At 42.7% G+C, this 27892-nt stretch overlaps 1 protein-coding gene across 2 annotated transcripts; it reads left to right on the forward strand.

Moving 5' to 3' along the window:
- The first annotated feature begins 335 nt into the window (after positions 1 to 335).
- herc4 (HECT and RLD domain containing E3 ubiquitin protein ligase 4) lies at positions 336 to 27412 on the forward strand. Of its 2 annotated transcripts, none has more exons than XM_035753905.2 (25): positions 336 to 629; positions 2334 to 2395; positions 2491 to 2777; positions 2926 to 3085; positions 3325 to 3401; positions 7122 to 7343; positions 7437 to 7528; positions 12982 to 13112; positions 13382 to 13542; positions 13648 to 13724; positions 13999 to 14126; positions 14274 to 14333; positions 14586 to 14697; positions 14958 to 15147; positions 21755 to 21927; positions 22137 to 22256; positions 22373 to 22471; positions 22689 to 22856; positions 23071 to 23214; positions 23427 to 23593; positions 25342 to 25408; positions 25506 to 25588; positions 25821 to 26004; positions 26087 to 26189; positions 26304 to 27412. In XM_035753905.2, the coding sequence occupies exons 3-25, from the start codon at positions 2552 to 2554 to the stop codon at positions 26510 to 26512; spliced, it is 3153 nt and encodes a 1050-aa protein (XP_035609798.1). In that variant the 5' UTR covers positions 336 to 629; positions 2334 to 2395; positions 2491 to 2551; the 3' UTR covers positions 26513 to 27412. The 2 variants fall into 2 exon arrangements, with proteins under 2 accessions (XP_035609798.1, XP_052354310.1); XM_052498350.1 differs by lacking the exon at positions 336 to 629 and adding an exon at positions 736 to 914.
- The last annotated feature ends 480 nt before the right edge of the window (positions 27413 to 27892 follow it).

Consider the following 27892-nt stretch of genomic DNA (forward strand, 5'->3'; position numbering starts at 1 on the left):
AAGTGTCCAATGATTCCAAGAAGTTGGGCATCACTATATCTACAGCCGATACGTTTTTGGGGCTCCAAGGGGTTTGTCCACTGCACGGTCTACTGTCGCCAGAAAACGTCCCGCCCTCACAGGATCCTTCTGAGCCTGTCTAGGGATCTGATTCGAATTTTGGATTTTAACAGAAAAGTAGGTTAATTTTGTTTAGTTAAAATATATTTATGATCGTTTGTATGGATATTTTTTACGCTGCATTAATTTGTTATTTTTGGGATCTTTGTCATCCACCCGCACATTAGGTGGCGGAACGCACATCATTATACCAGAGAAGAAGAAGAGGGTGGCTTTGTCGTCACATCCAGTTTCTAAAAACTCTAGAACATTACAGTCTTTGATTACCGTATGTTCGAGAGCTCTTCTTCTGTGTGTATGACACGGCATATAAAGCTACAGTCATTAATATGACAGTGCATAGCAAACGATTTTGGTATGTGGCGCCAGCAGTTGCCTGATCTCAATGACTATCTACATTTTACACATTCCGAGCAAGTCTGGTCATCGAAATTTTGCTAATACAAGAAAAACATTTCAGACCTTTCGTGTGTGCCATCGTTTGCCACCATTGCATTGGCTAGCAACAGGTAAGCTGAATCCATTTGCGGCACATAGGCGGGGTTTGTCCATATTTAGCTATTTAGGCAGCTAGTGTGGGTTAACTGCTAGTTAGCCATATAACTTACATGTGAAGGTCTATCTTGATTAACAGCCAGTTAGAACGCAGGCACTGCCGTGCTGCCCGCGGACAACTGAACGGTGGATCGCTGTAGCTAGATGGCTAGCTAAAAATGTTAACTAGCTGACTTGTGTCGTGAAATAATAGTACAGCCCTTATAATTGGAGGCATCATAATGTTCCCTTTTTAGATGGTAAGTTATTTCTGTACTTTGCGGAATGGTTTGTTTTTAATAATAATATTTCAAATGGTTTTGTTCCCCTGACACTTTCCCTAGAATATTTGTATAATTCCATGTTGTTGTAGAAGCAGATGTCTTAATGTCACATGCACAAGTAACGTTACAGTGAAATGCCTTTCTTGCGAACTCAACCCAATAATCAATAAAGATGTAATACTAGAAAAAAAACACGAGAAATATGAAGAACTCAATAAGTAAGTAAGTATTACATCGTTATTGATTATTGGGTTGAGTTTGCAAGAAAGGCATTTCACTAACGTTACTTGTGCATGTGACATTGACATTTGCTTCTACAACATGGAATTATACAAGTACTCTAGGGCAAGTGTCAGGGGAACAAAACAATTTTAAATATTATTATTAAACAAGCCATTCCACAAAGTACAGGGTCAGTTCCAATACAATATTTAAAATGTGCAGGGATACTGGAGTGATGGCGGTAGATATGTATAGGGGTAAGGTGACTAGGCAACAGGATATAGTATAAACAGAGTAGCAGCAGCTTGTATGTGAGTGGATGTGTAGTCTGTATAAATATATGTGCGAGGGTGTAGGGCCCTGTTAGTGCAAAAAAAGAAATATGTATATATATATATATATATTAATTCATCCCATTGATCTAATGGGGAACTCCATGGGGTAAAACACTTACCGCACACCTGACAGAGGCATTCTAATTATAGTGGCTAGCTAGCTACTCTGTCAGAGAAGATTCCAGGCTATCACACTTGCAATGCCATGAAGTCGTTTAGCAAGTAGATAGACCTGGACTTATACTTGTGAAAACAACAGACACAACTGACACCTCAGTGACATTTTAACTGGTGTCTATCAACACGTGAGATAAGAATCTGAACTGCACCGCAGTAAAGATGTTCCAGGCCTTTCTAGGGGATGCTAAACACATTTTTGAGAATAACCGCACACCTCCAGCATTGCAAGGCCTTTTATATTCATATAAATCATATACAGCACTAGATAAACATTACACATTCATATAAGTTAACAATGAGACATCTTCGCTCATAAAAATACCTCATCAGATCACTAAAATAGTGCTTTAAACATTCCTTATCAGCAAAGGGTGGGGCATTCATTCTTCTGCTTAAGTAGCCTAAATGTGGGCCGTTACAGAAGTGAGTGAATTATAGGATCAGTAGGGTATTAATCAACCCCAGATAAAAAATGGAGGTATCCTCACTGTCATGATTCAAGGGTTAATTTAGTGCACTGCACAGGATGATGTCACACAAACATCGTACTCTGGAATGTTGTTCTGTGGTCATTCAATCTGTTGTCATTCAATCTGTTGTGTAATGTGACAGTATTTACAAGACTATTTCAGTCTGTTTCTGGTGCTTTCCATCACAGATTCCCCAGTCACAGATGGCCCAAGTGTACACAACTTGATATCAGGACTTCTTTGCCACAACGTATGTATTTCTGGATGTTGACAATTTTGTGCTCCTTAACAGACCTCGTCATGTAATTTATTTGACTCTTCGCTATTTCTCTCATCCTTTCACAGGGACTGTAATCCTGTTGACCTGGTCCACACCAGGAGTGGGGCTAGAGGGGGGGCGGTGGCAATGCTGTGTTGGGGAAATGCTTCCTTCGGTCAGCTAGGTTTGGGCGGGATCGATGAGGAGATTGTGGTGGAGCCCCGGAAATGTGATTTCTTTCATGGGAAGCAGGTGTGTGATATCGGATGTGGCCGACGGCACACCACATTTCTACTGGGAGACGGGACTGTGTACACCTGTGGCTGCAATGACATTGGGCAGCTGGGCCACGAGAAGTCTCGAAAGAAACCAGGTAAGTGTTGCATGCTCCCCTTACTCGAATTAAACCAAAATGGGTCAGTCTAACGCCGTATTTGTTGAAAACTATCTTTAGATTAACTGTGGTAAATCGATGTGTTAAACATGTGTTAAACATGTTAAATGCTATGTGTTCCCCTTAGAGCAGGTTGTGGCACTAGATGCACAGAACATTGTGGCAGTGTCATGTGGGGAGGCCCATACACTCGCACTGAATGACAAAGGACAAGTGTTTGCATGGGGCTTGGCCACAGATGGACAGCTGGGCCTTGCAAACTTTGAAGAATGTGTACGTGTGCCCAGGTGAATAAAATAATACTTTAAAGTCCTCAGGGAGTTCAAGCATAATCCTGTTCATAAATTATATGCGTACAACTCAACGTGTATGAACATGACCCCATTTGTACCGATACCCTTTGCATTGTGGTATTTAAAAAAATTTAAATAAGTGATTTGTGACGTGCCTGACATGTAGTATAGATATATTTCACAACAGCATAATGATTACTTTACTTTAATGGACTTTTTTTTTTTTTCCTCAGAAACATCAAGAGTTTATCAGATGTAGAAATTGCTCAGGTAGCCTGTGGATATCGGCACTCCCATGCTCTGTCTAGAGGTAAGGGGACATTTGAATAGTCCTTTAAGGCAAAGGAAAGTTCTTAATGCCTTTGGTGACTTTTGACGGGTAGCAAGGAAAAATGAAAGGACGCTCTATCAGTCCTTACCTACTTCCCTTTGCCAAGGATGCACAGGACTATCCTTTGACGGTTTTCAGCAGAACTCAGCCTAAAGATAATTGTGGGAAATTCTCTGAAACGTTTACTTAACACTATTCAATGCCACTAAATCATCATCATTATGGTGAGTTTGTTCAATACATGTGGATAGATAAATAAAATGTTGCTTCATTCATGCTTTATATTTCAGTTTAGTGACATCTGAAAGTGGCAGAAAGCTGCCTCTTTCAAGGAGTGGGACTCTAACCCGGAAGCTTATAAGAAATCCCGCTTTGCTCTCCGACGAACCATCAAACATGCAAAGCGTCAATACAGGACTAAGATCGAGTCGTACTACACCGGCTCTGACGCTCGTCGGATGTGGCAGGGCCTGCAAACCATTAGACTACGAAGGGAAGCATGGCCGAGAGCTGCCCAGTGATACGAGCCTACCGGACGAGCTAAACTACTTCTATGCTCACTTCGAGGCAAATAACACTGAAATGTGCATGAGAGCACCAGCTGTACCGTAAGACTGTGATCACATTCTCCGCAGCCGATTTGAGTAATACCTTTAGACAGGTCAACATTCACAAGGCACTTTCAACCTCTCCCTGTCCAAATCTGTAATACCAACATGTTTTAAGCAGACCACCATAGTGCCTGTGCCCAAGAACACAAAGGTAACCTGCCTAAATGACTACCGACCTGTAGCACTTACAGTTGAAGTTGGAAGTTTACATACACTTAGGTTGGAGTCATTAAAACTCGTTTTTCAACCACTCCACAAATGTCTTGTTAACAAACTATAGATTTGGCAAGTCGGTTAGGACATCTACTTTGTGCATGACACAAGTAATTTTTCTAACAATTGTTTAGACAGATTATTTCACTTATAATTCACTGTAACACAATTCCTGTGGGTCAGTTTACATGCACTAAGTTGACTGTCTTTAAACAGCTTGGAAAATTACAGAAAATTATGTCATGGCTTTAGAAGCTTCTGATATACTAATTGACATCATTTGAGTCAATTGGAGGTGTACCTGTGTATGTATTTCAAGGCCTACCTTCAAACTCAGTGCCTCATTGCTTGACATCATGGGAAAATCCAAATAAATCAGCCAAGACCTCAAACATTTTTTTGTAGACCTCCACAAGTCAGGTTCATCCTTGGAAGCAATTTCAAAATTCCTGAAGGTACCTCGTTCATCTGTACAAACAATAGTACGCAAGTATATACACCATGGGACCACACAGCCGTCAGAACGCTCAAGTCAAAGACAACGTGTTCTGTCTCCTAGAGATGATCGTACTTTGGTGTGCGAAAAGTGCAAATCAATCACAGAACAACAGCAAAGGTACAAAATTATCTATATCCACAGTAAAACAAGTCCTATATCGAAATAACCTGAAAGGCTGCTCAGCAAGGAAGAAGCCACTGCTCCAAAACCGCCATAAAAAAGCCAGACTATGGTTTGCAACTGCACATGGGGACAAAGATCGTACTTTTTGGAGAAATGTCCCCTGGTCTGATGAAACAAAAATAGAACTGTTTGGCTATAATGACCATCGTTATGTCTGGAGGGAAAATGGTGAGGCTTGCAACCCGAAGGAGACCATCCCAACCGTGAAGCATGGGGGTGGCAGCATCATGTTGTGGGGGTGCTTTGCTGCAGGAGGGACTGGTGCACTTCACAAAATAGATGGCATCATGAGGTAGGAAAATTGTGGATATATTGAAGCAACATCTCAAGACATCAGTCAGGAAGTTAAGGATTGGTCGCAAATGGGTCTTCCAAATGGACAATGACCCCAAGCATACTTCCAAAGTTGTGGCAAAATGGCTTAAGGACAATGAAGTCCAGGTATTGGAATGGCCATCAGAAAGCCCTGACCTCAATCCCATAGAACATTTGTTGGCAGAACTGAAAAAGCGTGTGCGAGCAAGGAGCCCTATAAACCTGACTCCGTTACACCAGCTCTGTCAGGAAGAATGGACCAAAATTCACCCAACTTATTGTGGGAAGCTTGTGAAAGGCTAACTGATACATTTGACCCAAGTTAAACAATTTTAAAGGCAATGCTATCAAATACTAATTGAGTGTACATAAACTTCTGACCCACTGGGAATGTGATGAAAGAAATAAAAGCTGAAATAAATCACTCTACTATTATTCTGACATTTCACATTCTTAAAATAAAGTGGTGATCCTAACTGACCAAAGATTGGGAATTTTTACTAGGATTAAATGTCAGGAATTGTGAAAAATTGAGTTCCGACTTCAAATGTACCTCAACTACCTCAACTAACCGGCGCCCCCATACATTGACTCTGTACCGGCACCCCCCTGCATATTTGGCTCTTTTTTACTGCTGCTCTTTAATTACTTGTTACTTTTATCGCTTATCCTTATTCTTTGAAACCACACTGTCGGTTAGGGGCTTGTAAGTAAGCATTTCACTGTAAGGTCTACCTACACCTGTTGTATTCGGCGCATGTGACTAATACAATTTTATCAGTGAGGCATGAATGAGGATGAACAGATTAAATCAAACCCTATCGTCTCCTTGCTTTTCCTTAAACCGGGTGTACACTATACAAATTTGGCCCCAATTTAGCAGTCCCAGACAAGTTAAGATCTGAGACTAAATCTCAATGTTGTTGCCTACTCGTGGCATGCGGACGTTACCGACGCTCGTTTAATGTGAGCGTGTCAGAGACTCAATCCGTGGGCTACCGATCTCATCTTTGAGCAGTCCCAGACACCCCAATATTTTCAAATGTTTCATTTTATCGGCACAAAATCTGCAGTGTGAGCTGTGCAATGACAAGTTTGGACGATCAGCAATAGCCAATCGGAGCTCGCCAGAAAATAAGTCATTGCGATGATGAAGTTCATCATCCAGAATGTGTATATTTGAGAGCGCGTCGACTAGGCTTACTACTAGCATGTGTTTTGTACTCGCCAAAGTGTCAAATCGTTACAGCTCTGAAGTCCACAAGCAATGTTATTCAATTCAAAATGTTGGCTAGATACAGTATTTCAAAACTGTATGACAAACTCTTTCCAGTTAGACATTCACGCTTAAGGCTGCTTTGAGCTACATCTGGTTATAGCTACTTAAAATGTTATCACATTGTTTTGGCGAGACAGTGTGGTACGGAGAATCCTCACTACCTAGTAAAGAATCTTGTAGTGTTGTGACCTCTGCCTGTGCCACATCGTTTAGTGTGAGCGACACGACAGGAAAAATAGTTGTTTAATGGGAGAGGCTCAGTGATATATTTATTTACTTATTTCTGAAAGTCGTGTACACCTGGCTTTAGTGACTGTCCCTCCCATCTTTACCTTTAAACTCTGACGTTTTCAAACGAGGTCAAGGTAAAGTCACTTAGGAAAGGGAAAAAAATATACATCTCAGAAACTATCCAAATGCACCCAAGGACTTCGAACACAACTAACTTGAATTTCCCCCCGGGGATAATAGACTACTCCAGATTATGCATTCACTTTCTGTCTGGTTTGATTAGACTTAAACAGGGAATTTTCTGAACGATTTGTTTGATTAGGTTTCCCATCTTATATTAAATACTTCAAATCTGTTCCCTTGTTTAGGAGGTCAAGTCTATTCATGGGGACAAAACCGATACGGACAACTAGGGCTGGGAGTAGCTGGACAAGGCATCTCTACTCCCCAAGTCATCCAGTCTTTACAGGGGATTCCCTTCATCCAGATCTCAGCAGGGGGTGCTCACAGCTTTGCCCTCACATTCTCAGGGGCCGTATTTGGCTGGGGGCGCAACAAGTTTGGGCAACTCGGCCTCAATGACAACAATGGTAAGACTGACTAAGCAACTTTCCTGTGACTCACTGTTAATCTGTTTTGAAAAGAAGCCAGAAGATATAACATTAAACCAAATAATATTTCAGATCGGTATTATCCAGCCCAGCTCAAGTCCCTCAGGACACAGAGGGTTAGCTACATCTGCTGTGGGGAGGACCACACTGCCGCACTTACAAAGGTAACTTCCTCTTACACAGTGAGGTAGTAGCTGTATGTAGTAGTGTACTCTTAAATATAACTACACTTAGTGTCTTCAGAAAGTATTCATACCCCTTGACTTACTCAATGATTTGTTACAGCCTGAATTCAAAATGGATGATAGTTTTTTTCTTTTCTTTTTTTTTCTCACACCCATCTAGACGCACTACCCCATAATGACAAAGTGAAAAAACATTTTTAGAAGGTTTTGCATATTTATTGAAAATGAACCAGTCAAAGGTTTGGACACATCTACTCATTTCAGAATTTTTAGTTATTTGTACTATTTTCTACATTGTAGAATAATAGTGAAGACATCAAAACTATGAAATAACGCTTATGGAGATTCTTCAAAGTAGCCACCCTGTGCCTTGATGACAGCTTTGCACACTCTTGGCATTCTCTCAACCAGATTCGAGGTAGCCACCTGTAATGCATTTCAATTAACAGGTGTGCCTTCTTAGAAATTACTTTGTTGAATTTCTTTCCTTAATGCGTTTGAGCCAATCAGTTGTAACAACACAAGGTAGGGGCGGTATACAGAAGATAGTATGGACTTGGTCTTTTACCAAATCGAGCTATGGCAAGAACAGCTCAAATAAGCAAAGAGAAATGACATCCCATCATTACTTTGAGACATGAAGGGCCGTCAATCCAGAACATTTCAATAACTTAAACGTTTCTTCAAGTGCAGTTGCAAAAATCATCAAGCTCTATGATGAAACAGGCTCTCATGAGGGCTGCCACAGGAAAGGAAGACGCAGAGTTAACTGCTGCAGTTCATTAGAGTTACCAGCCTCAGAAAATGCAGCCCAAATAAATGCTTCACAGAGTTCAAGTAACAGACACAACTCAACAACTGTTCAGAGGAGACTGCATGAATCATGCCTTCATGGTTGAATTGCTGCAAAGAAACCACTACTAAAGGACACCAATAAGAAGAGACTTAGAAACACGAGCAATGGACATTAGACTGGTGGAAACCTGTCCTTTGGTCTGAGTCCAAATTAGAGATTTTTGGTTCTAACCGCCATGTCTTTGTGAGACGCAGAGTAGGTAAACGGGTGATCTCCACATGTTTCCCACCGTGAAGCATGGAGGAGGAGGTGTGATGGTGTGTGGGTGCTTTGCTGGTGACACTGTCAGTGATTTATTTAGAATTCAAGGCACACTTAACCAGCATGGCTACCACAGCGATACGCCATCCCATCTGGTTTGCGCTTAGTGGGACTATAATTTGTTTTTCAACAGGACAATGACCCAACACACCTCCAGGCTGTGTAAGGGCTATTTGACCAAGACGGAGAGTGATGAAATGCTGCATCAGATGACCTGGCCTCCACAATCATCTGACCTCAACCCAACTGCGATGGGTTGGGATGAGTTGGACCGCAGAGTGAAGGAAAAGCAGCCAACAAGTGCTCGGCATATGTCGGAATGCCTTCAAGACTGTTGGAGAAGCATTCCAGATGAAGTTGTTTGAGAGAATGCCAGGAGTGTGCAAAGCTGTCATCAAGGCAAAGGGTGGCTACTTTGAAGAATGTAAAATCTCAAATATATATATTGATTAATTTTTTTTTGTTTGTTTAAGGTTACTACATGATTCCATATGTGTTATTTCAAAGTTTTGATGTCTTCACTATTATTCTACAATGTAAAAATAAAAACCCTTGAATGAGTAGGTGTGTCCAAACTTTGGACTTTTACTGTAAGTTTTCACACCGCTTTGCTATGACACTCCAAATTGAGCTAATGTGTATTCAATTTCCTTTGATCATCCTTGAGATGGCACTACAACTTTGTTGGAGTCCACCCAGCAGCTTTGCAGTTCTAGACACACTCAAACCAGTGCGCCTGGCACCTACTACTATACCCCATTCCAAAGGCACTTCAATCTTTTGTCTTTCCCATTCACCCTCTGAATGACACGCATACACAATCCATGGCTCAATCTTCTTAAGGTTTATAAATCCTTTAACCTGTGTCCTTCCCTTCACCTCTGATTTGAAGTGGATTTAACAAGTGAGAAGGGATCATAGCCTTTTCCTGGTCAGTCTGTTATGGAAAGAGCAGGTGTTCCCAATGTTTTGTTCAGTGTATATCTGGGGAAGGATATTAAACAATTTCTAGTGTTGATTAGGAAATGGAAAAAAATATGGAAATACCAAGACTCTCCCTGGAGGTGACCAATGACAACTCTGACAGAACTATGGAGTTCCTTGGTTGGGATGGGAGAACCTGCCAGTAAAACAAGTCTTTACAGCACTTCACCAATCTGGGCTTTATGGGAGGGTGGCCAGACGGAAGCCACTCCTTAGAAAAAGGCACATGACTGCACGCCTGGAGTTTCCAAAAAGGCACGTGAAAGACGCTCATAAGGCAAAATATTCTGTGGTCTGATTAGACAAAAATATAACTCTTTAGTCTGAATACAAAGCACTATGTCTGGAGAGAACCAGACACAGCTCATCACCCATCTAACACCATCCCTACCGTGAAGCATGGTGGTGGCAGCATCATGCTATGAGGATGCTTTTCAGTGGCAGAGGCTGGGAGACTGGTATGGATAGAGGGAACAATGAATGGAGCCAAATATAGGCAAATCCTTGATGAGAACCTGCTTCAGAGTGCAAATGACCTTAGACTGGGGCAAAGAGTATATTCCAACAGGACAATGACCCCAAGCATACAGCCAAAGCAACACTGAAATGGCTTTAGAACAAGTGTCTCTGAGTGGCCCAGCCAAAGCCCAGACTTGAATCCCATTAAATCTGTGGAAAGACTTGAAGATGGCTGTTCACTGTCGCTCCCCATCCTACTTAGCAAATTTTCTCAAGTTCTATAAGGAACAATGGGAGAAAATCCCCAAATCCAGATGTGCACAGCTGATAGACATACACAAGACGACTCAAACCTGTAATCACCGACAAAGGTGCTTTCACAAAGTGTTGACTCGAGTGTGAATACTTATGTAAATTACATATTTCTGTCTTTTAATTTTCATTAACTTGCCAAAAATATCTTAACATATTTTAACTGTGTCATTATGGGGTTTTGTGTGTCAATGGGTGAGGGGGAAGGAGAAAAAAAGGTACTCCCTTTTGAAATCAGGCTGTAACACAACAAAATGTGGAATAAGTAGAGGGGTATGAATACTTTCTGAAGGCACTGTGCATTATTTCATTCCTACTGAACAAAAATATAAATGCAACATGCAGCAATTTCAAAGTTTTTACTGAGAGAATTCATATAAGTAGATCAGTCAATTGAAATAAATTCATTAGGCCCTAATCTATGGATTTCGCATGACTGGGAATACAGATATGCATCTGTAGGTCACAGATACACTATCTATACAAAAGGATGTGGACACCCCTTCAAATGAGTGAATTCAGCTATTTCAGCCACACATGTTGCTGACAGGTGTTTAAAATCGAGCACACATTCATGCAATTTCCATAGACAAACATTGGCAGTAGAATGGCTTTACTGAAGAGCTCTGACTTTCAACGTGGCACCATCACAGGATGCCACCTGTCCAATAAGTCAGTTTGTCAAATTTCTGCCCTGCTAGAGCTTCCCCGGTCAACTGTCAGGGCTGTATTGTGAAGTGGAAACGTCTAGGAGCAACAACGGCTCAGCCGTGAAGTGGTAGCTCACACAAGCTCACAGAACTGAAGTGCGTAGCGCCTAAAAATCATCTTCCTCGGTTGCAACACTCACTACCGAGTTCAAAACTGCTTCTGGAAGCAACGTCAGCACAATAACTGTTCATCAGGAGCTTCATGAAATGTGTTTCCATAACCGAGCAGCCACACACAAGCCTAAGATCACCATGCGCAATGCCAAGAATTGGCTGGAGTGGTGTAAAGCTGCCGCTGGAGGAGTGGAAACGCGTTCTCTGTAGTGATGAATGACGCTTCACTATCTGGCAGTCCGACGGACGAATTTGTTCTTTTGCAGATGCTAGGAGAACGCTACCTGCCCGACTGCATAGTGCCAACTAAAGTTTGGTTAAGGAGGAATAATTGTTCAGGCTAGGCCCCTTAGTTCCAATAAAGGGAAATCTTAACGCTATAGCATACAATGACATTCTAGATGATTCTGTGCTTCCAACTTTGTGGCAACAGTTTGGGGAAGACTCTTTCCTGTTTCAGTATGACAATGCCCCCGTGCACAAAGCAAGGTCCATACAGCAATGGTCTGTCGATATCGGTGTGGAAGAACTTGACTGGCCTGCACAGTGCCCTGACCTCTATCCCATCGAACACCTTTGGGATGAATTGGAACGCTGACTCAGAACCAGGCCTAATCGCCCAACATCAGTGCCCAACCTCACTAATGCTAGTGGCTGAATGGAAGCAAGCCCTTGCTGCAATCTTCCAGCATCTAGTGGAAAGCCTCCCAAAAGAGTGGAGGCTGTTATAGCAGCAAAGGGGTGAACAACACCATATGAATTCCCATGTTTTTGGAATGAGATGTTCGACAAGCAGGTGTCCACATACTTTTGGTCATGTAGTGTACCTTAACGAAACGGTAGGGGCGTGGATCAGAACACCAGTCAGTATCTGGTGTGACCACTATTTGTCTCATGCAGCACGACCCCTCTCCTTCGCATAATGTGATCAGGCTGTTGATTGTGGAATGTTGTCCCACTCTTTAATGGCTGTGCGAAGTTGCTGGATATTGGCAGGAACTGAAACACTGTAGTGAACATGTCGATCCACAGCATCCCAAACATACTCAATGGATAACATCTGAGTATGCAGGCCATGGAAGAACTGGGTAATTTTCAGCTTCCAGGAATTGTGTACAGATTCTTGCGACATGGGGTCGTGCATCATTATGCTGAAACCTGAGGTGATGGTAGCAGATGGATGGCACGAAAATGGGCCTCAGGATCTCGTCACAGTATCTGTGCATTCAAATTGCCATAAATAAAATGCAATTGTGTTCGTTGTCCGTAGGTTATGCCTGCCCATACATTAACCCCACCAAACCGCTCGCCCACAAGACCCCATACACATGGTCTGCTATTGTGAGGCCAGTTGGACATACTGCCAAATACTGTGGCTTATGGTAGATAAATGAACATTTAATTCTTTGGCAACATCTCTGGTGGACATTCCTGCAGTCAGCATGCCAATTGCCCACTCCTTCAACTTGAGACATCTGTGGTGTTGTGACAACTGCACATTTCAGTGGGCTTTGATTGTCCCCAGCAAAAAGTGCACCTGTGTAATGATCATGCTGTTTTAATCAGCTTCTTGATATGCCACACCTGCTTTGTGTGTGTGGAACATTTCTGGTATCTTTTATTTCAGCTCATTAAACATGGGACAAACACATTACATGTTGCATTTATATTTTTGTTTAGTGTACATTCTGAAACCCCTTTCACCTCCTTAAGATTTTGTTTTGTTTCTTTCATAGGAAGGAGGTGTGTTTACATTTGGAGCAGGAGGGTATGGCCAGCTTGGACATAACACTACAAACCATGAGATCAACCCCAGGAAGGTGTTTGAGCTCATGGGAAATGTAGTCACACAGATATCCTGTGGAAGGTACAGCACACTGTCTGCTGCGCTGTCTCTGCTTTCAAATGTGGCACTGGTCTGTTTTAGAATACACAAAGCAGATTCACCAAGTCCATAGTCTCCAGAAAGATTTTGAAAATCATGTGTAGCGTGAGGGGAAATGCATGCATCTGAAACCTATGGTATCTGGGGGAGACAAGTATTTGGGCTGACCTTTCAAAGTTCCTAAAACACTAATATCATAGAACACATGGTGTCTTGAGAAACATTTGTGATATTTTGTATGTCCTTTCAAGACAGCACACTCTGGCCTTCATCCCCTCCTCTGGAAAGATGGATTCATTTGGGCTGGGAGGGAACGGGCAGCTCGGTACACGCTCCACATCCAACAGGAACAGCCCTGCCCCAGTCAAAGGCCCCTGGGTGGCCTACAATGGCCCGACGCCCACAATCGCAGGTTAGTGCAGGCCCCCTCAGACGGGTTCCACAGGTAAACACTTCAAGTTTCTGCATCTGATTTGAATCTTTGATTCAGAAGACTGATCATAACTTTATATTCCAGACATGGAGCAGGGCTGCTGTGTTAAGAGGATCTATGCTGGAGGGGACCAGAGCTTTGCCCACTGTTACACTCCCCAGGTCATTTTCATACCCCACCAGCCCTAATTTATCAAGAGTCCTCATAACTAAGGTTCTGCGCTAACAAATGTTTTATTTATTTTTACATGAGAGAAATTAATACATGAAGTGTTGCCAATCCTATTTGGTGATTTTGGTGATACAGTTTGTAAACATGTCAGAAAGACTTGCACGTGCTGAAAACATGTCAATGCTTACCGTTTACATGTTCATGATAGTGAAATGGTTTACTTTTTGTCATTTCTAAGTAATTTAATACAATTTATTCTGCTAGAACCCTCTGGTGCCTGACGACATCAGAATACCAGATCCCAGAAGACACATATGCACCTTATCTGCTGATCTCACTCAGAGATGGCTGAACCATTACACACACGGAAGACTCCCACAAGAGATTTCCAAGTAAAATCCTCACTTCTCAAAATACGCTCATAAATTAGAATTAGCTATAGTATGGATGAACAGTGGCCTTTTTTTGGTCCCAGCTAGATTGTGTATCTGCATGAGCCTGTGTTGAACACTGTTTTTCTTTTGACTTTTTCCTTGTAGCGAGATTGATCTTGTGTTTTCCTCTGCAAGTTGCCTCAATGGAAGCTTTCTGGCTGGCAGGTAAATATCAATTACACTTCACTTTGAAAATGTTACTGAAAGTATTGAAATAATAAAATAAAATAAATTGAAGAAGAAAAACTTTGGGAAAGGAGGATACAACTGTCTGCCTTCAACTGAAACGGGACGATCAGTCTGCATGTTCATTGACGATTTCTGAAGTGTCAACATTTACTCCATGAATTAAAGCTTTTGCTATGTTCTATTGTCATTGATGCATGTTTTACTGAAGAGAACCTCTGTTTTGTGTAGCCATCCAGATCACTACAACACGAGCAGTAAATGCTCAGGGGTGGACATGAACATGGCTCGCCTCTTGTTTCACAGAGTCGTTCAACATGACTATCCAGAAATTGCACAGCAGGTGACTTGTATATGGCTGAGAGTAATTACATTTTGAAGTATGGTTTACCAAAAAATATTCATCCTCATGTTATGACATTTGTCAACGCTTTAGCATTGTAGGGTATTCCAATTAGTGGTGCAAATAAAGGGAGTCGGTATATTATAAGTCTGGCTGGCTAAATTGACAGTTATCCACTTAACTACAATAGATGTATGTTTGCCACCCTTCTGTATGAATTGTTATAGCATTAAACATTACACTGTGTTCTCATGTGTCAGATTGCAGCCAGTCTGGAAAAGAACCTGATTCCCAGACTAAGCAGCTCCCCTCCAGACATCGAGGCGCTGAGACTCTACCTCACCCTGCCAGAGTGTCCTCTCTTCAGCGACCCAAACACATATGTGACTCTGGCCATCCCTTTTGCCAAGGCACTCATCAGTCTGAAAGAGGCTCCACTGAAGGTGCTTGGTAAGTTGCTACAGTTGAAGTCGGAAGTTCACATATAGTCGTGGCCAAAAGTTTTGAGAACGACACAAATATTAATTTCCACAAAGTTTGCTGCCTCAGTGTCTTTAGATATTTTTGTCAAATGTTACTATGGAATACTGAAGTATAATTACAAGCATTTCATAAGTGTCAAAGGCTTTTATTGACAATTACATTAAGTTGATGCAGGGAGTCAATATTTGCAGTGTTGACCCTTTTTCAAGACCTCTGCAATCCGCCCTGGCATGCTGTCAATTAACTTCTGGGCCACATCCTGACTGATGGCAGCCCATTGTTGGGGCGGCAGGGTAGCCTAGTGGGCTAGTAACCGAAAGGTTGCAAGATCGAATCCCCTTTTTTTTTCACCAGGTAGGCTAGTTGAGAACAAGTTCTCATTTGCAACTGCGACCTGGCCAAGATAAAGCATAGCAGTGTGAACAGACAACACAGAGTTACACATGGCGTAAACAATTAACAAGTCAATAACACAGTAGAAAAAAGAGTCTATATACATTGTGTGCAAAAGCATGAGGTAGGCAAAAATTATTTTCAGATTAACACTGTGATAAATTATCAGATGGTCATGTACAGGTAGAGATATTGGTGTGCAAAAAGCAGAAAAGTAAATAAATAAAAACAGTATGGGGATGAGGTAGGTAAAATTGGGTGGGCTATTTACCGATAGACTATGTACAGCTGCAGCGATCGGTTAGCTGCTCAGATAGCAGATGTTTAAAGTTGGTGAGGGAGATAAAAGTCTCCAACTTCAGCGATTGATTCAGCAATTTTGCAATTCGTTCCAGTCACAGGCAGCAGAGAACTGGAACGAAAGGCGGCCAAATGAGGTGTTGGCTTTAGGGATGATCAGTGAGATACACCTGCTGGATCGCGTGCTACGGGTGGGTGTTGCCATCGTGACCAGTGAACTGAGATAAGGCGGAGCTTTACCTAGCATGGACTTGTAGATGACCTGGAGCCAGTGGGTCTGGCGACGAATATGTAGCGAGGGCCAGCCGACTAGAGCATACAGGTCGCAGTGGTGGGTGGTATAAGGTGCTTCAGTGACAAAACTGATGGCACTGTGATAAACTGCATCCAGTTTGCTGAGTAGAGTGTTGGAAGCTATTTTGTAGATGACATCGGCGAAGTCGAGGATCGGTAGGATAGTCAGTCTTACTAGGATAAGTTTGGCGGCGTGAGTGAAGGAGGCTTTGTTGCGGAATAGAAAGCCGACTCTATATTTGATTTTCGATTGGAGATGTTTGATATGAGTCTGGAAGGAGAGTTTATAGTCTAGCCAGACACCTAGGTACTTATAGATGTCCACATATTCAAGGTCGAAACCATCCAGGGGGGTGATGCTAGTCGGGTGTGCGGGTGCAGGCAGCGAACGGTTGAAAAGCATGCATTTGGTTTTACTAGCGTTTAAGAGCAGTTGGAGGCCACGGAAGGAGTGTTGTATGGCATTGAAGCTCGTTTGGAGGTTAGATAGCACAGTGTCCAAGGACGGGCCGGAAGTATACAGAATGGTGTCGTCTGCGTAGAGGTGGATCAGGGAATCGCCCGCAGCAAGAGCAACATCATTGATATATACAGAGAAAATAGTCGGCCCGAGAATTTAACCCTGTGGCACCCCCATAGAGACTGCCAGAGGACCGGACAGCATGCCCTCCGATTTGACACACTGAACTCTTGTCTGCAAAGTAGTTGGTGAACCAGGCAAGGCAGTCATCAGAAAAACGAGGCTACTTAGTCTGCCGATAAGAATATGGTGATTGACAGAGTCGAAAGCCTTGGCAAGGTCGATGAAGACGGCTGCACAGAACTGTCTTTTATCGATCGCGGTTATGATATCGTTTTGTACCTTGAGCGTGGCTGAGGTGCACCTGTGAACGGCTCGGAAACCAGATTGCACAGCGGAGAAGGTACGGTGGGATTCGAGATGGTCAGTGACCTGCTTGTTGACTTGGCTTTCGAAGACCTTAGATAGGCAGGGCAGGATGGATATAGGTCTGTAACAGTTTGGGTCCAGGGTGTCTCCCCCTTTGAAGAGGGGGATGACTGCGGCAGCTTTCCAATCCTTGGGGATCTCAGACGATATGAAAGAGAGGTTGAACAGGCTGGTAAATAGGGGTTGCGACAATGGCGGCGGATAGTTTCAGAAATGGAGGGTCCATTTGTGGTCCTTTTGTGGCACGGCTGAAATGCAGTGGAAATGTTTTTTTTAGGATTCAGTTCATTTGCATGGCAAAGAGGGACTTTGCAATTAATTGCAGTTCATCTGATCACTCTTTATAACATTCTGGAGTATATGCAAATTGCTATCATACAAATTGAGGCAGCAGAATTTGAAAATTAATATTTGTCATTCTCAACTTTTGGCCACGACTGTACATTTAAACTCAAATTTTCACAATTCCTGACATTTAATCCTTGTAAATAGTCCCTGTTTTAGGTCAGTTAGGATCACCACTTTATTTTAAGAATGTGAAATGTCAGAATAATAGTAGAGAGAATGATATAATTCAGCTTTTATTTATTTCATCACATTCCCAGTGGGTCAGAAGTTTACATACACTCAATTAGTATTTGGTAGCATTGCCTTTAAATTGTTTAACTTGGGTCAAATGTTTCGGGTAGCCTTCCACAAAGCTGGTGTAACGGAGTCAGGTTTGTAGGCCACACACGCTTTTTCATTTCTGCCCAAAAATGTTCTATAGGATTGAGGTCAGGGCTTTGTGATGGCCTTCCAATACCTGGACTTTTTTGTCCTTAAGCCATTTTGCCACAACTTTGAAAGTATGCTTGGGGTCATTGTCCATTTGGAAGACTCATTTGCGACCAAGCTTTAACTTCCTGACTGATGTCTTGAAATGTTGCTTCAATATATCCACATAACTTTCCTGCCTTATGATGCCATCTAAAATCATCTAAGTGCACCAGTCCCTCCTGCAGCAAAGCACCCCCGCAACATGATGCTGCCACCCCTGTACAGCATCATGGTGTGGGATGATGTTCTTCGGCTTGCAAGCATCCCCCTTTTTCCTCCAAATATAATGATGGTCATTATGGCCAAACAGTTCTATTTTTGTTTCATCAGACCGGAGGGCATTTCTCAAAAAAGTACAATCTTTGTCCCCATGTGCAGCTGCAAACCGTAGTCTGGCTTTTTTTATGGCTGTTTTGGAGCAGTGGCTGCTTCTTTGCTGAGCGGCCTTTCATGTTATATCGATATAGGACTCTTTACTGTGGATATAGATACTTTTGTACCTGTTTCCTCCAGAATCTTCAAGGTCCTTTGATCTAGGATTGATTTGCATTTTTAGCACCAAAGTACGTTCATCTCTAAGAGACAGAACGCGTCACCTTCCTGAGCGGTATGACAGCTGTGTGGTCCCATGGTGTTTATACTTGCGTACTGTTGTTTATACAGATGAACGTGGTACCTTCAGGCTTTTGGAAATTGCTCCCAAGGATAAACCATACTTGTAGAGGTCTACAATTTTTGTTTTCTAAGATCTTGGCTGATTTCTTTTGATTTTCCCATGATGTCAAGCAAAGAGGCACTGAGTTTGAAGGTAGGCCTTGAAATGCATCCACAGGTATTTTTTTTATTTTATTTTTTTTATTTTTTTTCACCTTTATTTAACCAGGTAGGCTAGTTGAGAACAAGTTCTCATTTGCAACTGCGACCTGGCCAAGATAAAGCATAGCAGTGTGAACAGACAACACAGAGTTACACATGGAGTAAACAATTAGCAAGTCAATAACACAGTAGAAAAAAATGGGCAGTCTATATACAATGTGTGCAAAAGGCATGAGGAGGTAGGCGAATAATACAATTTTGCAGATTAACACTGGAGTGATAAATGATCAGATGGGCATGTACAGGTAGAGATATTGGTGTGCAAAAGAGCAGAAAAGTAAATAAATAAAAACAGTATAAAAACAGTATGGGAATGAGGTAGGTGAAAAAGGGTGAGCTATTTACCTATAGACTATGTACAGCTGCAGCGATCGGTTAGCTGCTCGGATAGCTGATGTTTGAAGTTGGTGAGGGAGATAAAAGTCTCCAACTTCAGCGATTTTTGCAATTCGTTCCAGTCACAGGCAGCAGAGTACTGGAACGAAAGGCGGCCAAATGAGGTGTTGGCTTTAGGGATGATCAGTGAGATACACCTGCTGGAGCGCGTGCTACGGATGGGTGTTGCCATCGTGACCAGTGAACTGAGATAAGGCGGAGCTTTACCTAGCATGGACTTGTAGATGACCTGGAGCCAGTGGGTCTGGCGACGAATATGTAGTGAGGGCCAGCCGACTAGAGCATACAAGTCGCAGTGGTGGGTGGTATAAGGTGCTTTAGTGACAAAACGGATGGCACTGTGATAGACTGCATCCAGTTTGCTGAGTAGAGTGTTGGAAGCCATTTTGTAGATGACATCGCCGAAGTCGAGGATCGGTAGGATAGTCAGTTTTACTAGGGTAAGCTTGGCAGCGTGAGTGAAGGAGGCTTTGTTGCGGAATAGAAAGCCGACTCTGGATTTGATTTTTGATTGGAGATGTTTGATGTGAGTCTGGAAGGAGAGTTTGCAGTCTAGCCAGACACCTAGGTACTTATAGATGTCCACGTATTCAAGGTTGGAACCATCCAGGGTGGTGATGCTAGTCGGGCATGCGGGTGCAGGCAGCGATCGGTTGAAAAGCATGCATTTGGTTTTACTCGCGTTTAAGAGCAGTTGGAGGCCACGGAAGGAGTGCTGTATGGCATTGAAGCTCGTTTGGAGGTTTGATAGCACAGTGTCCAATGACGGGCCGAAAGTATATAGAATGGTGTCGTCTGCGTAGAGGTGGATCAGGGAATCGCCCGCAGCAAGAGCAACATCATTGATATATACAGAGAAAAGAGTCGGCCCGAGAATTGAACCCTGTGGCACCCCCATAGAGACTGCCAGAGGACCGGACAGCATGCCCTCTGATTTGACACACTGAACTCTGTCTGCAAAGTAATTGGTGAACCAGGCAAGGCAGTCATCCGAAAAACCGAGGCTGTTGAGTCTGCCGATAAGAATTTGGTGATTGACAGAGTCGAAAGCCTTGGCGAGGTCGATGAAGACGGCTGCACAGTACTGTCTTTTATCGATGGCGGTTATGATATCATTTAGTACCTTGAGTGTGGCTGAGGTGCACCCGTGACCGGCTCGGAAACCAGATTGCACAGCGGAGAAGGTACGGTGGGATTCGAGATGGTCAGTGACCTGTTTGTTGACTTGGCTTTCGAAGACCTTAGATAGGCAGGGCAGGATGGATATAGGTCTATAGCAGTTTGGGTCCAGGGTGTCTCCCCCTTTGAAGAGGGGGATGACTGCGGCAGCTTTCCAATCCTTGGGGATCTCAGACTATATGAAAGAGAGGTTGAACAGGCTGGTAATAGGGGTTGCGACAATGGCGGCAGATAGTTTCAGAAATAGCGGGTCCAGATTGTCAAGCCCAGCTGATTTGTACGGGTCCAGGTTTTGCAGCTCTTTCAGAACATCTGCTATCTGGATTTGGGTAAAGGAGAACCTGGAGAGGCTTGGGTGAGGAACTACGGGAGGGGCGGAGCTGTTGGCCGAGGTTGGAGTAGCCAGGCGGAAGGCATGGCCAGCCGTTGAGAAGTGCTTATTGAAGTTTTCGATAATCATGGATTTATCGGTGGAGACCGTGTTTCCTAGCCTCAGTGCAGTGGGCAGCTGGGAGGAGGTGCTCTTGTTCTCCATGGACTTCACAGTGTCCCAGAACTTTTTGGAGTTGGAGCTACAGGATGCAAACTTCTGCCTGAAGAAGCTGGCCTTAGCTTTCCTGACTGACTGCGTGTATTGGTTCCTGACTTCCCTGAACAGTTGCATATCACGGGGGCTATTCGATGCTATTGCAGTCCGCCACAGGATGTTTTTGTGCTGGTCGAGGGCAGTCAGGTCTGGAGTGAACCAAGGGCTGTATCTGTTCTTGGTTCTGCATTTTTTGAACGGAGCATGCTTATCCAAAATGGTGAGGAAGTTACTTTTAAAGAATGACCAGGTATACCTCCAATTGACTCAAATGATGTCAATTAGCCTATCAGAAGCTTCTAAAGCCATGACATCATTTTCTGGAATTTTCCAAGCTGTTTAAAGGCACAGTCAACTTAGTGTATGTAAACTTCTGACCCACTGGAATTGTGTTAGTGAATTATAAGTGAAATAATCTGTAAACAATGCACACAGTAGATGTCCTAACCGACTTGACAAAACTATAGTTTGTTAACAAGAAATTTGTGGAGTGGTTGAAAAATGAGTTTTAATGACTCCAACTGAAGTGCATGTAAACTTCCGACTTCAGCTGTATATTCGATGAACATAATGGAGCAGCAAACTGTTCAGAGAGAGATTAAGTCTGGGTATTTAATTGATGTATTAGCAGGTTTTGGTATTTTGAGTGATTATTCAACATATTGATTTCAATCAAAGTGTTTTTATAGATTCTACTATGTGGTCAGGTAAACCTCTTAGTTTATTCGATTTTTGCATCCAAATTGTCTTACGTCTCTTTGCTTTGCTCTGTACTGATCCAGGCAACTGGTGGTCTCAATTCGAAGCCCCAGTCTTCCAGAGGCTTGTGGAGCTGTATAAGGTGGTGGTGGTTTACCTGCTGAAGATGCACAAGGTGGGAGTCCCCCACTCAGAGCAGAGGGTCTTCACCTGCTTCCTGGACACGGCACTCAAGCTTCTGGAGATCCTGCACGCTGTGAGTGTTCATACACAAATCACATACGCCGGATTCACACTATGGGGCCGAGCTGTATGGCGTGATTCAAGCAATACTGTAGAAGAGCATTTCTCACATTACTCCTAGTTATAGACAGAAACATTTATTGTTTTATTTTTTTTAATGGTTGCTTTTCCTTCAAATGTCTCAGGGTTAACCGTTTTATTTTATTTTTATTGATCTCCTAGGTGAACGAAAGAGCCGGACATATCATACAGTACGACAAATTCTACATTCACGAGTTGGATGACCTGATAGACATCCGAAACGACTACATCACATGGATTCAACAGCAGATGTACTCTATGGTGAGTTGAGCAACTTTAATACTACGATCCCTGAATGCACAATGTTATTGAGAACCCATGGAATCTCATCTTTTACAAATGCTGTCATTACTAATTTATTGCTTCTGTCCCCTTAGGCTCATGACAGTGCGGTCACCCTCTGTAAGTACCCCTTTGTGTTTGATGCCCAGGCGAAGACCACCCTGCTTCAAACTGATGCTGTTATTCAAATGCAGGTAAGGATGAATGACTCATTCGTTTTTACACATTGAACAAAATAATTGATCGTGTGACAATTTCCATGATTTATCTTGTAGTTGCACCATGACGGTTGAGCTCTTTTTTTTGTCTTATGCTTGCTTGTTTAGCTTTTCAAGCACCTTGAGATTTTTCTGTATAATGAAAAGCGCTGTAGAGGTTGAATGGATTTAGAATTTTTTCTGGTGTCATTAGATGGCAGTGGACCAGGCACAGCGGCAAAACTTCAGCTCCATGTTCCTTCCCGTGGTGGAGTCTGTTAACCCCTGCCTCATCCTCATTGTGAGGAGGGAGAACATCGTCGGGGACACCATGGATGTCCTCAGGAAGTCCAAGAACGTTGACTACAAGAAACCTCTGAAGGTTAGCCTGTTTACCCTCTGCCATCACACCTGGGTTGTGTTCATTAGGGCACGCTATAGCAACACAAAAATGAGCATATCTTATCCTGACATTTCTCCCCCCTGTTTTCTTCCGTTGCCTAACACAACCCTGAACCTGAATTTGTCAGATCAGACTGTTGAGACTGCTGTCCTAGATGTACGCTGGAGTTGATGGTTATGTTTTTGCAATGCAGGTGATCTTTGTTGGAGAAGAGGCGGTAGATGCAGGGGGTGTGCGGAAGGAGTTCTTCCTTCTCATCATGAGAGAGCTCCTGGACCCCAAATACGGCATGTTCCGATACTACGAGGAGTCCAGGCTGATCTGGTTTGCAAACAAGGTACACTGTTCTATTGATACATTTCACTCTTTGTTTCATTCCAGTGAAATGTGCGTTGTGCCCTTTCAGAAAACTCTATCTTTACGTTGACACTTTGTCAAGGTATTCCCAGTAGTGTTATGTTGTGGTATTCTGTTTAAATTTGAAGTACTGGTATGCTTGGACACCATCCTGGTTGCATTTCCTCACTCTATGGACCATGTTCCTCTCAGACGTTTGAGGACATTGACCTGTTCCACCTCACCGGGGTCATCTGTGGGCTGGCCATCTACAACCTCACCATCGTGGACCTCCACTTCCCAGTGGCCCTGTACAAGAAGCTGCTGAAGAGGAACCCCACGTTGGATGATCTTAAGGAGCTGATGCCTGATGTGGGGAGGTCAGCTTAGGGGTCAAGCACCTCGGGGGTTTCCCTTAAGCACTAATGTGGATGCACGGTCTGCTTATTGCTTTCATGGTGCAATAAAATATAAATGGTTGTGGAAGATTCTTGAGCATCAGAGGATATGAGAAGGTTGACAAATTGGCAAATTTGATTGTTTAAAAAAAGTTTATTCCAAATTATACACTGAGAATACCCAACATTAGTATTGAATTGCAATTGGACCCCATCAGGGCATGGACTATACAAGGTGTCAAAAGTATTTCATCCCACAGTTGTTAGGTTGGCCGGATGTCCTTTTGGTGGTCGACCATTCTTGATATACACGGGAAACTGGAAAAACCCAGCAGTGTTGCAGTTCTTGACACAAACCGGTGCCCCTGGTACCTACTTCCATACCCTATTTAAAGGCACTTTAAATATTGTGTCTTCCCTATTCACCCTCTGAGTGGCACACATTCACAATCCTTGTCTAGATTGTCTCAAGCTTTAAAAATCATTCTTTACCCTGTCTCCTCCCCTTCATCTACACTGATTTTGAAGTGGATTTAACAAATGACTCAATAAGGGATTGTAGCTTTCACCTAGAATCAACTGGTCATTCTATGTCATGGAAAGAGCAAGTGTCCTTAATGTTTTGTATACTCAGTGTACAGTTCTTTTTGGAAAGTATTCAGACCCCTTGACTTTTTCCACATTTTGTTACATTACTCTTATTATAAAATGTATTAAATAAATGTTTCCCCTCATCAATCTACACACAATACCCAATAATCAGAGTAAAAACAGGTTTTTACAATTGATAAATAAAAATACATTTAAATATATTTTTTTTACATAAGTATTCAGACCATTTGCTATGAGACTCAAAATTGAGCTCAGGTGCATCCTGTTTCCATTGATCATCCTTGTGATGTTTCTACAACCTGCTTAGAGTTTGCCAAAAGGCACCTAAAGGACACTGACCATAAAAAACAAGATTCTCTGGTCTTATGAAACCAAGATTGAACTCTTTGGCCTGAAGGCCAAGCTTTACGTCTGGAGGAAACCTGGAACCATTCCTACGGTGAAGCATGGTGGTGGCAGCATCATGTTTTGATGTTTTTCAACGGCAGGGACTGGGAGACTAGTCAGGATCGAGAGAAAGATAGATCCTTAATGAAAACCGCTCCAAAGCGCTTAGGACCTCAGACTGGGGGTGAAGTTTCACCTTCCAACAGGACAACAACCCTAAGCACACAGCCAAGACAACGCAGGAGTGGCTTTGTGACAAGTCTCTGAATATCCTTGAGTGGCCCCGCCGGAGCCCGGACTTGAACCCGACTGAACATCTCTGGAGTGACCTGAAAATAGCTGTGCCACGACGCTCCCAATCCAACCTGACAGAGCTTGAGAGGATCTGCAGAGAATAATAGAAGAAACTCCCCAAATACAGGTGTGCCAAGTTTGTCACATCATATCCAAGAAGACTCGAGGCTGTAATCGCTGTGAAAGGTGAATCAACAAGGTAGTGAGTAAAGGGTCTGAATACTTATTTAATTGTGATATTTCCATTTTATTTTATATGCATTAGCAAAAATTTCTACACACCTGTTTTTGCTTTATCATTATGGGGTATTGTGTGTTGATTGAGTAGAAAAAACAATCAACGTAACAATGTGGAAAACGTCAAGGAGTCTGCATACTTTCCGACTGCACCGTGGGCTGTAGTATGAGCAATTGTCCCTTTTTTCACTGAAAACCAGGAGTCTGCAGCAGTTACTAGACTACACAGACGATGATGTTGAAGACACATTCTGCTTGAACTTCACCGTAGGTTTCAATTTTTTTTTACATCAATGTACTTTAGGTAGCTGAATCTCTTGTCTAGAGATGGCAAAGTCAATGTAATTTGTCCAACTTGTTTCAGGTTACAGTGGAAAACTTTGGCGCCACAGAGGTCTTAGAACTGGTTCCAAATGGCATGGATATCTGTGTTGACAACTCAAACAGGTACTTTTACAGGGTATTCCAAGTTCTTCTAATTGAACTTCTACTTAGCGACAAAGTCGGGCTGAATGTTAAGTGGATTGATTTGATTCAAAGTTTTTGAACAAATGTGTAGTTCTGTAACAAAATGGTGCTTAATCGTATGTCTTATCTGAGTGTCTAAACATATGTAGAGAGCCTCTGAGTGTCTGCTGATGCGTTTCTGAATATTATTTTTCATGGCGTTCCCCCTCAGGCCTGAGTTTGTCTCTGCATACGTGGACTACATCTTCAATAAATCAGTGGCCGCGCTTTTCGAGTCCTTTTTCGCAGGCTTCCACAAAGTGTGTGGTGGCAAAGTCCTGGAGCTGTTCCAGCCCAACGAACTGCAGGCCATGGTCATTGGCAACACCAACTACGATTGGAAAGAGCTTGAAAAGGTACAGAGGTGTCCCCATTTAGCTTGAATGATATAAATTGGTCTTGGAGTGGTACAGTAATGGAATTTGTTTCTTTCACCAGAGCACTGAGTATAAAGGAGAGTATTGGGCTGAAAATCCAACCATTAAGTTCTTCTGGGAGGTGTTCCACGATCTCTCTTTGGAGAAGAAGAAGCTCTTTCTCTGTAAGGCACTCTCTTTGAAAGCATTCAGACTGTCATGTCACAATGCCATGCTAGCAGGGGCTATTTACTGCTTAAATGCTTTTGGCACTGAAGTAATGTGTATTGTATTTTCAGTGTTTCTCACAGGAAGTGACCGCATTCCCATCCTGGGCATGAAAAGCCTGAAGCTGGTGATCCAACCCACGGGAGGCGGGGAACACTACCTGCCCGTTGCACACACCTGCTTCAACCTATTGGACCTGCCCAAATACAGCAGCCGGGAGACGCTCCAAAACAAGCTTCTCCAAGCCATAGATCACAATCAAGGTTTCAACCTGGCCTAACGAATGGCACACAGACAATGCCTAGCTCCACCCAGACTGTCACATGCACACGTCTTTTCCCCGTCAACTGACTCGATTCCTGCTTTAAGACTGCAGCACTGTCATTGGCGTGAAATGGAACAGACTAAGCAGCATTTGCAGGTGGGCAAATGGTTATGCAAGAGGCTTGAGGGCTTTCTATTTCAAGGCCAATCTTTGCTTTGATATTTCAGCATCATTTACAGTTTCACACGTCACAATATTGAAGACCCAGTTGAGTTCAAATTCAATTCATATTGTTTGATATTTCTCTTGTAGATTAGCTTTTACCAGTGTTTGGATATAAACCTGTCTAAATAGGCCAAAGTTCTGGTATAAAATCTTTGAGCTCAGCTGGCACAAGATAGCACTGTTCATGAATTAAATGAATCTTCTACTTTGGCAATTTCTACCACGAATAGAAATGAATCTACCATGGTAAAAACATGGTATGAATGTGAGCATTTGATGTTGCGTGGAAGTTCTTGGCTGTAAGCCTTAAAACTAGACAATTAAAAAAATAAAACATTACAGCCATTGGTATTGTGTGTATGACCAAGTGTATATGAATTTTGGCTTCAACTGTTAGAATGCTGCTCTAAAACATTGCATTTTTGTGGAAATTATAGGCTAGTACCAACATGACTTTTGTTTATCAATGTAATTCCTCTAAAATGTGTATTGCGATAACACTTCGGTGCTTTATAATTACTTCACAAAAACTACACTAAACTGTAGATAACGCTCACGTTATACATCACTTAATGGATTTCTATTCCATGTGTATGTGGCATTGGGGAAAGTATGATTGAAAAAAAATAACACATGTAAAGTGTTGGTCCCATGTTTTATGAGTTGAAATAAAATATCCCCGACATTTTCCATACGCACAAAAAGCTTATTTCTCCTTTCGCAAGATAATCCAACCACCTGACCGATGTGGCATATCAAGAAGCGGATTAAATGGCATGATCATTACAGGTGCACCTTATGCTGGGGTCAAAAGGCCATTCTAAAATGTGCAATTTTGTCACTGACACAATGCCAAATGTTTTGACGGAGTGTGCAAATTGGTATGCTGACTGCAGGAATGTCCACCAGAGCATTGAATGTTCATTTCTCGACCATAAGCTGCCTCGGATGTTTTAACATTTTGCAGTACGTCAAACCGGCCTCACAACTGCATACCACATGTAACCACACCAGCCCAGGACCTCCACATCCGGCTTCTTCACCAGCGGAATTGTTTGAGACCAGCCACCCAGATAGCTGATGGAACAGGAGTATTTATGTCTGTAATAAAGCCCTTTTGTGTGGGAATTATTCATTATGATTGGCTGGGCCTGGTTACCCAGTGGGTTG

Source organism: Oncorhynchus keta, chromosome 36 (assembly GCF_023373465.1).
Source record: "Oncorhynchus keta strain PuntledgeMale-10-30-2019 chromosome 36, Oket_V2, whole genome shotgun sequence".
NCBI lineage: Eukaryota > Metazoa > Chordata > Actinopteri > Salmoniformes > Salmonidae > Oncorhynchus > Oncorhynchus keta.